This window comes from Podarcis melisellensis (assembly GCF_964234715.1).
Source record: "Podarcis melisellensis genome assembly, chromosome: 2".
NCBI lineage: Eukaryota > Metazoa > Chordata > Lepidosauria > Squamata > Lacertidae > Podarcis > Podarcis melisellensis.
Genome location: NC_138529.1, coordinates 36,350,236 through 36,364,190, shown reverse-complemented (window position 1 = coordinate 36,364,190; position 13,955 = coordinate 36,350,236). Strand labels below are relative to the sequence as shown.

Sequence of the window (13,955 nt, the reverse complement as noted above, 5' to 3'; positions counted from 1 at the left end):
TCTGGATTAAATTCTGGAATTATTTTCAAGACAATTTGAATAAAAATAACCTTGTGTTGAGGACTGGCTCTGGGAAGGGGCCTGTTTCCTTGACTCAGGTTCACAGTCACTTTTCACTCAAGAAGATGGTTAGAGGCAGTGTGTAGAAGCCCCACTGAACCTGGGGATGCAATCCCCACCAAGAGGACCCTTGTCCAAACAAGGAGCTCATAAGGACTGTGTTTTGTCAAGAAGCAAAGCATTAGCTAAGATGAGCTGATAGAATGTTTGAAAGTGTGGTTCCGGGTTTGTTGAACACGGCTTGCCACCTCCTTGCTTGAGCTTGTTTTATTACTAAGGATAGGAAGCCAGTTGCATGTAGTGTCAGCTTAGTACTCCCCCTCTCTAATTGCTTCCTGTTTCATTCTTATAAGTCCTCCTTCTGCCTCCCCATCACCCCTGCATCACCACCACATATCCCCCATCCATCCATGATCCATCCCTCCATCCCTTTAATGATTGCCTGGCCTTTTGCTCTGCTTCTCTCTGTTCTGTCTCTCCCTCATTACAGAGATGCAGTCCCAATTTCCCATAGATTAGACAGGAACTCCATTTACTATATATCTTAAGTACATATTTCACTATACCAAAGGAAGCCCAGGGACATGCTCCCCTCCCACAGCTAAGAAAGGAAACAGGAAGGTTTTAATTATCCCCCCCTTCCTTTTTCTTTCCTCCCTTGCTTTTCTTTTGCTTTAATTTAGCAAATGTTTCCCTCAAAAGAAAATGGGACATAAATGTGCTGTGTGTGCCACCTGCCTCTGGGAGAGGAAAGTATGTGTGTGAGAGAGAATATCTCTGATAGGAGGTGCTCTGATAAGCTCTTGATGCTTTTGCACTTCATTCAATGGTCCTGAGCCAACTCAGCAATGGGTCTTCCAATTGGGATCTTTTATATTCTTTAACAATTGTCAGGTACGCTTCTTTTTCATTATATCAGAAGAGCAGAAGCAAACCACCTAAATCTCACTTCTAGTGCAGAAGGAGAGCCAATCTGGAGATCTGCCCAGCCAAAGGAATGTTTTATTGTTAACTTCAAATATGATTCCCTAGAGGCCAGAAAACACATTTTCACACATAGATGTCATATTGGCATAATAGCCCAACATGTTCAGAATTTCAAAGTTCAGTATATGACCTGGAACAATATCTGAGCCAGCTCCCAAGTATATTGCAACATGTAACTGGCAGATAAATTTTGTTATTAGGTATAGATCCAGTAACTGCCAACAAAATCTGTACTCAGGGAAAATACACCCTGCATTGCATGGTTAGTTGTTTGTATGTAATGCCTCAACAATGCAAGAGGGTGATTATTATTATTTTCCAGGCCACCCCAGACCGTTTTTCATGGATGTCTGTAGTGGCATATGGAAAAATAACCTCATTCACATGGTGAGCTCCAGCACCAAAAATAAGAAATGCTTGCCGATCTATTACAAATCACCCAGAGATATACCATTTACCTTCTTCCCAAACCCTGATCTAGGTGACATATCTGTGCAGCAATGAGGAAAGAATGACATTAAAAAATCAGAAAGAATACAGGAAAGAGGAAACTTCATAGTCATTTTTTCCTGTCAGGTTCCTGCCTGGAAAATACTGAAATTTACAAAGGATATGAATCTCTTTCCTTAAGCTGATCCCATACATTTGTACATTTACAGTACAGAAGCTTACATGACCCAACTCAAGTGTAACCTCCAGATTTCAGGGTGCTTTTGGACAGTTGGGGTCCTCAGTTCCCTGCACTTGCTTGCCACTGTCATTGTTGCTCATTCACTTGCCTTCTTTTGCTGAATCCTGGCTTGTACCCATTGCCCAGAAGGAGAGCTCAAGACTGTTGGAGGCTGGTGTGCCTTCTCCTTGCTTATGCCACTGCTTGTGTAAAGCCCAACTCACACATCACACAAAGTCAAACCACGGCTAAGTAACAGGAGTGGCTGCTTCGCTCTTCCTCCTACTAGCTGTGCTATGTGCAGCTCAGCTCCAGTTTGGCCACGTGCTACACCTGAACCCAGGTTTGCTCTTTGTCTCCCACAGACAAACCATGTTTGGCAAGCCAAGAACAAACTTTGACTACAACCCACGGTTTGACTGAAATACTAGAGGAGGAGAGAAGCGGCCGCAATTTTTTTCTGCACATACTCATGTGCTTGCACATTCTTGCTTAGCCATGGTTTGACTTAGCATTACCAGTGAACCAGGACTTAGAAGAGGACCAGGGACAGGATGATTTGAAGGGGTCAACAGTGAGCCTCTTCTGGTGTCTGAGCTTTGGCACATGCCCTCCAATGGAGAACATGGTCAGCCCACCACATGTTAGGAGTGATGAGTTGGAAAACATCTCTAAACCAAGGGTGTTGAACCTTTAGCCCTCCAGGTGTTGTTGGAACATCACATCATCCTTGGACACCTGTCATGCTGGCTATCACATTAGGGAGTTGGAGTCCAACGGCATATGAAGGGGACCAGGTTCCTCATCCCTCAGCAGCAGTTGCTTGCTGCTTCTTACAGGAATGTTAACAACATATGAAGAGCCCTGCTGGATTAGGCCAAAGGCCCATCTAGTCTAGCACCCTGTTCTCACAGGGGCCAGTCAGATGCCTGTGGGAAGCCCACAAGCAAGCAGTACCTGAGCGCAACAGCGCATTCCCTGCTTGTGCTCCCCAGTGACTGGTAGGCATCATTATGCAGACAAAGCTGCAGGTGAACTGTTGCCTGTAGCAAACAGAAGCTCCTTGACATGGAAGGGAGAGGAATTTATGCCTGTGCAGATACAAAATGTGTGCGGAAGGAGGGACAGCAGCTGGAATTGCTGCCTGAAAGCCCCAGAAGCCTCTTCTTGCGTTCGGTATGGAAATCTCATTTTCTCCTTCTCTTCCCACCCCCCTCCACCCCAGAAATAAATTTCCAAGAGTCTGAAAATGAGAATGAAAACCATTTGGCAACACAGGGTGGAGGAGGGGGGGGACTCATTTAATCTTTCTCCTATAGGCTCTGTAATTGGGATCTGGTGTGGAAATGTCAGAAACAAGACCAGCCTGTTTCTGCATTTCTGTTTCTGCCATGTACCATCTTCGCCTCACCCGGGCACATTCGTTTTATCCATGAACAATACATTTCTGAATACAGAAGAGCGGAAGGTTACTGCCTGCCTCTCTCCAATTTATGGGTAATAAGGAGCAAGAGCTGTCTGCATCCAACATGCATGTGGAAAAGCTGAGCAGGGCAGAAAACCACCTCACCCGGTGCCATATGTTCATTAAAGTCATTAGGGGGCAAGCAAAGTGCATTTCAAATGAGGCAGTGTTCGAAAATATAACACTCTCCTGCCTGAACTATATAGCCCTGAAGTCAGCCAGGCTATTTGTAGAATGGCTGCCAATGGATGACTGATACCTGCTGTCATTATGATGCTCTTGTTGAAGGCATGCAGGTTTCCCATTGTACTGTGCCTCTTTCCATGTGAAAGAAAAAGACAATGGCTTGGCAAAGGTTGGGAGAAATGACTGAAAGGTGATGCAGTTTAGCTTCAGAAACTGACACTACGCTCGCTCCCTCTTCCACAGCAGCACTTGTCTCTCACGTACACATGCACTCACACCTCTTCCTCTCTCACATTTACATACATGCAACCACAGCACCTGTCTCTGATATTATGTGAAGCTGGTAGCCAGAGACAACGTTGTAGAGATGCTACCTAAGGCTAGACCACATGTCTTCCGTGAAGTGATGCTTCACTGTTTAGGCTGTGTGCCTTCTGGCAAATGATGTTTTGATGTTGTCTGCTAACTTTATGTATAAACAGTTGTGAAACAAAGTGAGATTTAATAGACTTTTTTTAAAAATAAAATAAATCCACACCCTAAGGAGAGCATAGTCTTAGCTGAAGAGCAAAAGCATGACCACATGACTTTTCCTCTAGTCTCTCTCTCTAATCCTGGTTCTAAAGGGTGTGGGATTTTCCTGTTATTCCATTCTGTTTCCCAGGCTTTGCAAGTAAGGGTGTCATTTTCCCAAATAAACATAGAGAAAGTAGGCTTGATTTCCTCTTGATGACTTCACTTCCTCTCCCTCTCTATTTATGAAATCTCTGGGAGATTCAGTGTTGTAGAAGCTATTTTTCTGCAGACTGCAAGTAACTGTCTTTCACACACACACACACACACACACACACAAACACAAACACACACATATATATAAAACACACCATGATCTAGTCAATGTGAAGTCTTTGTAAGTTTGACCTGGCTCTCTCCCGGCACTATGGAAATTAATTGGATGTGTGGTTTTATTGTGCATGGTTTATTGGAAGTTAACTTCTAAGTAAGTGTGGATAGCATTGAAGCCTTACTGTGGAATAGCCCAGCCTTAGAAGGTGCTGAATTAGGGGAGAGGGGGGCGTGGATTTCCAAGTAAATTATCCATGGTCTTTCCTCCTCACTCCCACAAATCAGGTGTAGTGTAGCCTTAACCTTTGATGTGTTATCCGTAAGTGATATCACAGTAGTGCAGTTGCTGAATGGCCCTGCAGGATAGTATTGACCCAGAAAATATAACAGACCTTTTCAGTAGCTTGGAGACATTGCAGTCAATTTTGTTGTTTGTAAGCCCTGTTGATTCCATTGGGATAGTTTAGTACAGAAATTACGGCTCTTTGAAATTAACTGAACTTCAAAGTGTTGAGGTTTAGCTGACTGGTGCCCCTCAAAAGCACTGGGTCTGTACTGTTGCCAAGCCATAAAGGCCCCAAACTGCCTACTATGATTGTTTATGCTTTTGCGACAGCATGCTAAAACTGGACACTTTTATTTGGAAGGAATAACAGTTGTGGGGCCTGAATCTGAACATCCTCCTGCAGCAGCAGGAAACTGAGACAGGAATGTGCTCTGGATCAGCCATGCATTTTTGACTGTGGCCTCACTGCTGCTTAAGCAAAAAAACAAAAAAACAGCATGAACAACATGACATGTAGTTTGGCCCTTTGCTTCAGGAATGAGCTTCAGGTTGCTTGTTGAGGTTCAGTCTCAGTACATGGCAATGAAATGAGCAGTTTGAATACCATGAGCCTTAAAAATTCAAGCTAAAGTGTTCATGGAAAAAGCAGGACCCGAAGAAAGACAGTTGGCACCACCTTGGTGTTAATATCTTGGCCTAGGTTAATATCTGAACAGTTGACCTTTAGTTCCCTTCTTGCATTCAATTCTTCTAGTCAAGAGCATTTATCAAAATCTCACACACTGGGGGAAAGTCTCTGAAAGGGATTGTACATGCAACTCTGATGCTTTGGCACTGTATGAGAAGGAAACATCAGCTTCCTTTCAGAGCCACTGCCAAGTTTGTTGGCACTGATCAGCCAGCTTGCTTGCTGTACTGTGTACAAAGGAACACAGGAAGTTGCTGCCTTATACTGAGTCAGATCAATAGTCCATCTAGCTCAGTATTGTCTACACTGACTGACAGCAACTCTCCAGGGTTGCAGACAGGGGTCTCTCTCAGCCCTGCATGGAGGGGTTGACCGTGAGACCCTCTGCAGGCAAAGTGTTGCTCTTCCACTGGGCTATAGCCCTACTGTTCATTGAACAATAGCCAGCTCTCCCTCCAGCTGTGATGTTTTTGGAGGAGCAAGTCCTGGCAGCTGGACTAAGGAAGTGACACCAGCAGTGCAAAAGGAGCACTTCCACTTGTCAATCTCTGGTAACACCTTTGATTCTGAAATGTACAAGTGAGCTCATTCAGTAAAGCAGTAAAGCACTGGTCTGCTTCTAAATGCTGTCATGTATTGCTGATACGTATAAAGGATGTCCACATATTTTGAAAACACTTCGGCTGCAAACTGACCTGGAGTGCACAAAGGTCTCTGTAATGTTGTGGTTTAACAGTTCCAAACTTAAAGCCAAAAACCATTTGAAGCATTCAATGCAGGCAGCGCTCCCTTATTGTTCTTTTTGATCTCATAAAGTATGGCAGATACAAACTTTTTCCTAACTCAGATTAAACAGAATCCTGCTGAGGGCATTATTCTGATTTCTTTCTTTTCTTCTTAAAAAAGAAAGAAAGAAAGCAGTTCTGTTCCATTAAAAAAAAAAGTCCTCTGTGTCATGCTGTGAATAAAAACAGATAGTTAAACATGGAAAGTTTCACCAGTGCTGGAAAGATTGTGTCACTAAAATCAGGCACACTTTTGTATTATGAGTTGGATTTTAGATGACATTTATAAATTGTTAACAGATGTTCTTAGAATGTTGAAAACATGAAAAAGGTTATTATCAATAATAATAATAAATTGCCCTCTCAAGGCACCATATGCAATGCAATAAAACAGATGAAAACAGTTGAAAACATCACAGAAAATAGCAGTAAATGAATTTAAAAACAATAAAAAGAGACACCCATGGCACAGACCTATTCATCCAGCTGGGAAAGGGTTATCAGCTTACCAGCAGAAAGTGCCACAGAATGCATCATGGCACGATGACAAGCAGCTTATGTACCTGTTTGGACCTTGTACCTGTCTTTACTGCTGTTATTGGAGATTCATTCATCATCCTTTTTTGCAGAAGAAGAATCCTAAGTTCCCAGAGAGGATGTTGGCTGTTGTGGACCTGGCCCCTTCACTGGTGGTGTGGGAGAGGTCTGTGGCTGAAGGTCCCCCTCACTGTAGTGGCAGCAACCTCTGCCACCTCCACCATGTAGCTCATAGGGGGTCATGGATCCCAAATCCTCCTGTTCACCTCACAGGATAGAATAACTATAATCCCTGGAGCTGCTGTAATCATTTTCTCTCCAATAGGAAAAAACAGGGAGAGGGAAGACAGCTCCACTACCTTCTGCTGTGTCCAGCAAGGCTTAGGATATGGTGGTTCCTCCACCGCTGACTCTCCCTTTCCTCCATAGGATTGCTCTTCCTGTTTACTTTAGGTAACTGGATTCATTATATTTATACCCTCCTTTCTTCCAAGGAGCTTAAGACAAGATAACCACTGATTTGCTTTTCAGGTGGGTTCTTCCTGACCCCTGCTGTTTCTCATCTCTGCCTCTCTCACTCTACCTCCCTGGGTTGTTGTAAGGATAAAAACAGACTGTTTCCTTTATGCTACTTTGACCTGAGATACTTATAAATGTAGCAGGACGATAGATAAATAAAACAGTGTTGCGCCTTCAGCTGATGTATAGGATGTAGTCCTAGGTCTAAACACAACATCAGCCATTAACATTTCTCTTTCTCTCTCTCTGATTGCACTCACTAGCTGAAAAAAGAAAGATGCCAAGGATTTGTTCTGCTAGCCTAGATGTGGAGTGCTTAGCATAAACATACTCATAGAATATGTTTGGAAAGGATCCCAGGGTCATCTAGCCCAACCCCCCCTGCAATGTAGGAATCACCATTAATGCATTCATGGCAGATGACCATTCAACTCCTGCTTAAAAACATCCAAGGAAGGTCAGTCCACTACCTCCCGAGGGAGTCCTTTCCACTGTCTTCCAGATCTTACTGTCAGAAAGTTCTTCCTAATGTTCAATCAATCCAATCAATCAACCAACCAAAAAAGCACACCATTTCTACTTTGGCACGCCTGCCCTGGCCTACAGTCCAAGCTATATCGGGAGACTGGTTAGACATTTGTGCCCGCTTCTGCACTGGTGAGGGAAATGTACTCTACACATGCTCTAAAGCCCCGCCGCCCGCCCCGCTGCCTGGATTGAGTTTTCGCGCTGTTCCAAATGGTGGAGGGTGCCGTCTCCGGAGCCCAGCCTTTTGCCCCCTCGGTGTTGGAGCATCTTTGGAGGAAGAGGCGGTCCGGCCCTCCCCTGGGCTAAGTGCCTCGCGGGCTTGGGGCGTTGCCTGCAGCCTGGGGCTGAGCTTGCTCGGATCCCCCTCGGCTCGGCTGGAGAAGGGGGGCAGGAGGAGTCGCACGCGTCCTGCCCACCCAGCTTTCTCGTCTGCTTGGCCCTGCTCGGGTTCGCCTTGACAGGCGTGCGGCGCAGCCAGTGCGCGGAGGGGAAGCCGGGCGGGCGCACGCGAAGCTGCCCAGAGCAGAGGGGCGGGGAGGGCCGCGCTTTCCCTGCTCGCCTTGCCTTCCTTGCCTGCCTGCCTGCCTCCATTCATTCGAGCCTGTGCAACAGGACGAGCCCACGGGGCGGGGGATCCTGCCTGCGAGAGCTTCGGCAGCCCGCCCCTCTCGACCGCCCGTCCGCCCCTCTCGCGGCTAGGGGGCCGTCCGAAGGCGCCCAGCCCCGCCGCGCAGCGCCGCCGCCGCGCTCGGGACCTTGCCGGGAACTTGGGGAGGGGGCGCAGTGCCCAGCCGGAGCCGAGCGCGGCGATGTCCGACCCGGCGGTCAACGCGCACCTGGAAGGTATCATCTCCGACTTCGAGGGTAGGTAGAGCCGACCGGGAGGGAGGGAGGGAGGGAGGGAGGGAGGGCGCAGGACGAAGAGGAGGGGGAGGAAAGGGATCCTGGCGCAGGCACTCTCTCCCACCCCCCTTTCCCTGGCAGGGGCCAATGGGGCGCACCCGTGTTCCGCTCGTTCCCGTGTGTGGGTTTCCATCCCCTTCCCAGAGCTGAGAAGGCCCCCGGCTCCCTCTACCCCTCACCGTCGTGGTTCGAGGCCGGCGGGGAACAGCCGGAGGCTGGCGGTGCGTTGGCGGTGTGGCGGGAATCGCGCATCGCATCCGCCGCTGGGATTGCGAGACTTGTGCTCGGGGATTGCGAAAAGAAACGACACCGGGAGAAACTGAGCAAAGGCCCCTCGACTCCGCGGGGTAGTGGTGGGCGTTAAGGCTGGTGAGTTGCCTGCTTTTTTGGTTTCGGCCAGGTCATGAAACGGGTGGATTTTAAAACAAACAAACAAATAGAGGGGGAGGCTAGAGGCCTCTGAGATGAGGTGCCTCTTCCCCCCTTCGCAGAAGATTTGAGAGAAAAGGAGGGTACAGTTCGCGGGGGTCTGTCTGGGGCGCTTATTCTCTGAAAAGAAAGCCTGTGAGTTTGAGCAAACGGCGTGTTATTAAGCACGAAGGCCCCTTTAACCCGTTCATCTTGCATCCTTGTGCAGTCGCTGGCTGCTAGTGCTATTTAACAGGCGGTAAACTGAGGCAGAGTTGAATGCGGCGTCTAGTATGACTGGCATCTGCTAATAAAAACTGTTCACCTTTGTGCTGATTAATGGTCAGGTAGGAAAGTGTGTGTCTTTTCGGAAGAGCATGTCACGTTTCCATGTATGCCTGCACACACTTATCTCTGTGTCTGATGTTTTAGGTGTGTGGTCTTCGGGTACTACTTCTGTTTTGATTGTCCCTGCGACGGGCCGGCCGGCAGACTCTGCCTCACACCCCTCCCCTTGAGAGAGGGGCGAAGCAGGAGTTGCCACAAGCTTGCAGAGTTGGTTGTGTAGCCCAGACAAGTATGAGGTTGCAGCTGGTCTCCTCCCCTCTCCCTTCCCTTTTGTTTTGCTTGACAATGTTTTGATGCCCACCCATTCCAAAAACTGACAGGCAAGTCAGCAGAAAATGGGTGTGTTCCTTTTCTGTAGCTCTTCATTGCCACCTCCTTTTGATCTCTCAAGATGGGAAGGATCAACAAAGCCATAAGTTTGCAAGATGGTTAATGGGTTGGTGGGGGAGGTGTTGGCTGGGGGGGTGAATTTTTTTGCAAGTATGTAGCAGTGGTTGGAGCTGGACCTCAAATGTGGTTAAGTTGAAATTTATGTTCAGTTTTCTCCTCAGCTACATGCCCCTGCCCCCCCCCCATGACATTGTGATTTGTGTAGGTATAATTGGATATGAAGGTGCTGCAGATCCTTTTCTAACTACAGGAGAACTGCTGCCTTAAACTTCAGCCATGTTGGTATTTCTCCAAATGCCCTGTTTTGTCTACAGCCCACAGGGTGCTATGACATGTTTGCATGGCAGCTTTCTGTGCTGTTAGTGCAAACCTGGAAATAGATTAGTTCTGGAGGAATCACTTCCTTCCGTTCTGATGGCAAAAAGTTGGTCGTCTAAATTGTATGTGTTGCCTCTTTGGCTGATCCCCTGGGCCAATTCTGTGGAATAAAGTGGCAGAGACTGGTAGGGGATCAACAAAGTTCTGAACTTTTAAAAAAAATCACTTTAAAACTGCAAATACACCTACCCGAAGAAGGAGTGGCATATGTATTCCACAATTCTGACTGCATACATTGCAGAACTTAGCATCCTGAAAAACTCAGCTTTTAAAGGCAGGTTCCTAGCTAGCCCTGAAGTCAGTGAATCAAAGAGTTGGAAGAGACGCTGAGGATCATCTAGTCCAACCACCTGCATGCAGGAATATGCAGTTGTCCCAGGTGTGGATCGAACCAGCAACCTTGGCATTATCAACACCATGCTCTAACCAAGTGAGCTATCCAGGCTTGGTGGTGCAGTGCTGATGTGGGGGTGGGGATAGGACCACAGCTCAGTCAGTGGCATCAAAGCACATGCACACATGCATTGCAGGCTGAATGACCCGAGTTTAGACCTTGGCAACTTCAGCTAAAGGCATGTGATGGCAAAGACACCCCCCCCCCCGCCGCCGCCAATCAGAGCAGACAATACTGAGCTAGGGGACAAATAGCCTAATCTGGTATAAGGCAGTTTTCTATGTTGAGTGTTCTGCATTGCTCTTTCCTCCTCCCCATAAGCAGCAGAAGCATGTGGGGTGGGCTGTAGCTCAGTGGTAGAGCAACTTGCTTTGTGTGCAGAAGGTCCCAGGTTCAGTCCCTGGCATCTCAAGAAGAGACCGCTGTCTGACTGGAGAGCTGCTGCTGTTCAGTGAAGGTCAGGTATCTCCAGCCTTTTCAGACCTAGGATCAGCTTTAACCCAAGCACGCATTTGGGGACCCATTTCTTAATCTTACACTATATATCTGCATGGTGTTAGTGCTCTTGTTGTGACCCTCCTTGGATCAGTCTGCAACCCACAACCCACCTGTTGAAGACCAGCAGTGTAGGCAATACTGAACTAGATGGATCAGTGCTGTGACTCAGTACAAGACAGCATCCTGTCTCAGTAAAGGCTAAGAGAGATGTCACACACACACCGTATGCTTAAAGCACATGGCTCCTCCCAAAGAACTCTGGAAACAGTAGTTTCATAGAGCTGTGGTTCTCAGTGCCCTTATCAGAGCACAGTTCCCAGGGTTCTGAGGGGGGAGCCATGTGTTTTAAATGTACAGTGTGGATGAGACAATATGTGGTGACAAGGCCCAGAAATTTCATTTATTTATTACATTTATATACCACCTGTATCTTCCAAGGATCTCAAGGTGGTGTGCATACCCCCTCACAACAACCCTGTGAGGTAGGTCAGGCTAAGAGATGGTGACCGGCCCAAGGTCACTCAGTGAGCTTCACGGCTGAGTGGGGATTTGAACCCTGCTCTCTCAGGTTCTAGTCCAACACTCTAACCATTGTGCCACACTGGTTGCCAGGGGTGGCCCAGTAGATTTTGCTGCCTAAGAGTCAGAGTCAAAGTGGGATTACCCAAGGCCAGCAAAGTTGCTATCGGCACCTGAGGCAGAAAATCCCATAAGCACTTTTCCTTGGAAAAGTTATTATACTGTATTATGATGAGATTAATCAACAATTTCCTGTCCTTTTATGACACCTAAAACAAACTGCCTGAGGCAGTAGCATCAATCTGCTTAATAGTGGGGCAGGCCCTGGTGGTGATCTCACTCTTCTCACCCTACAATGCACAGCACCCTTAGCTGGAGACCTGGTGTCTAGTGCCACTGATAACCTGTATTATGAAGGGGCTACCTTTGAAGGTGACTCGGAAACTGCAATTAATCTAGAATGTGGCAGCTGGACTGGTGACTGGGAGTGGCCGCCGAGACCATATAACACCAGTCCTGAGAGACCTACATTTGCTCCCAGTACGTTTCCGAGCACAATTCAAAGTGTTGGTGCTGACCTTTAAAGCCCTAAACCGGGGTCAACAAAGTTTTTGTGGCTTGGGCCGGTTCATGGTCCCGCAGATGCCGTGGTGGGCCGGAGTGCGCATGCACGCATCCACAAACACTATTTCTGGTGCTCCTTCCAGCACGGAGGAGGCGTGCGCAGCTTCCCATTGGCTGCAGGAGCTTTCTGCAGCCAATGGGAAGCTAACCAACATCGCAGAAGGTGGTCCCTGCTCTGCTCCATGCTGGTTAAGCGCGGCACACAGGAGCCAAACCAAGCGGCAACCCCCATGGGCTGCTTGTGGCCCATGGGCCTTAGGTTGCTGACCCCTGCCCTAAACGGCCTCGGCCCAGTATACCTGAAGGAGCGTCTCCACTCCCACCATTCAGCCCGGACACTGAGCTCCATCGCCAAGGGCCTTCTGGCGGTTCCCTCACTGCAAGAAGTGAGGTTACAGGGAACCAGGGCAGAGGGCCTTCTTGGTAGTGGTGCCCACCCTGTGGAACGCCCTCCCATTAGATGTCATCTATCTTACTTTTAAAAGACATCTGAAGGCAGTCCTGTTTAGGAAAGTTTTTAATGTTTAATGCTGTATTGTGTTTTTAATATTCGGTTGGGAGCTGCCTAGAGTGGCTGGGGAAACCCAGCCAGATGGGCGGGGTATAAAAAATAAATAAGTAGTAGTAGTAATAGTTGTAGTAGTAGTAGTAGTAGTAGTAGTAGTAGTAGTAGCCTGCCCTGACAAAGAGGTCCGGAGGAAGCTCCGATTCCCCGGGGCCCTGGCTTTCCCCTAGTACCATTGTGTTCAGTCTTGCAAACCTTGATGCTTCCAACCCCCACCTCTTTTTCTTTTGCATAGAAATGTTTGGGTTTTGTTTTGGCACAATGTTCCCAATACTCTGGCTAGAAGGAACCTATAGGGAGACCCATCATGTTCCTTGTTTTCTGAACTGGCAGTGCTTAGGCCCTGCTGCGAAGTAGGACCTCTTCAGAACAGAGCTGTGGCAAGGGGATGAACAGTATGTGCTCATCTACCCCTGCCAAGAAGGTAAGCTAGTTCCCCCTCCCCCCAACACAATCTTGCTCTTGCAGTGAAAGCAAAGCCAAAGGCGTATTGAGTCACAGATACAAAGCCCAGTTACCATTTGTGCTGGGAAGTTGTGTGTGTGCTCTGTTCTCAAAAAGGGATGGAGAAACCCTTTTATTTCATCTGCACAAAGAACAATGGGGAGGTGATTGCAGCATGGAAACATCTGCTTCTCCATTGAGTCATGACTATTGGCCACAAGTGGTAGCTCTCTTATTGAAGTTCACAGGGCAGATGTGAGTAGGTTTGACCTTTGTTTGGGGAGCCCTGGAGACCCCCCCCCCCGATTCTTTTGCTGAAATGGCACAGTGGTAGTGGTGGTGGATTGAGGGGGGGATCAAGGGGGAAAGCAGGTGTCTGGATGTGGCTGCCTGCCACTTCACTTCCCCTTGGCAGCTCAGAGAGAGTTCCAGAGTGTATTGTTTTCCATGAGGGGAGTCCTCTGGAGATAAAATCAGAACTCTGATTCTGTTGTTGTTTTCTTGAATCAGAGAACACAGAGGATGTACTTGAAACAGATTCTGAATTAGAGTTCTGCATCCACTTGCACATACCACACATGCACAACTACCCTAATTTGTGTGAATGCTGCACTGCAGTCAGTGGATAGTTTGCAGGCGTTGTTATTCAGGCTGTGGGTTTTTTAAAGACACATTGTGAGTCATCTGTTTTAAAATATTAAAATCTAGAGCATGAGCTGATTGATAATAGGTGAATTGGCCTAAGAATAGCTCATGTGAGCATTACATTGTAGAGGGCAGAAGTAGGAACATTTTAAGGGCAGGGATTTCTTTATTACCAGGGCACCATGCTTCCAATGACTTTTTGCAGACTCTTCCATGAGGGCTCTCCTCCCAAGTGATGCTACTCACAAACAGAATCACCCACAAATTGGATGGGCCCCCGCA

The 13,955-nt window shown here is 47.5% G+C and overlaps 1 protein-coding gene across 3 annotated transcripts in view; it reads left to right on the top strand.

The window, feature by feature from the left end:
• Positions 1 to 13,955, top strand: part of SEPTIN9 (septin 9) — a 191,419-nt gene that overhangs the window by 77,881 nt on the left and 99,583 nt on the right. Inside the window, exon 1 of one of the 3 annotated variants that reach the window (XM_081897805.1) lies at positions 8,272 to 8,421. The exons of the other annotated variants lie outside the window; for them this stretch is intronic. Within the exon in view, the coding sequence (XP_081753931.1) occupies positions 8,367 to 8,421 (55 nt within the window). The 5' untranslated portion in view covers positions 8,272 to 8,366. Of the gene's footprint in view, positions 1 to 8,271; positions 8,422 to 13,955 lie in introns of those variants that run through there. 3 annotated transcript variants of the gene reach the window in all.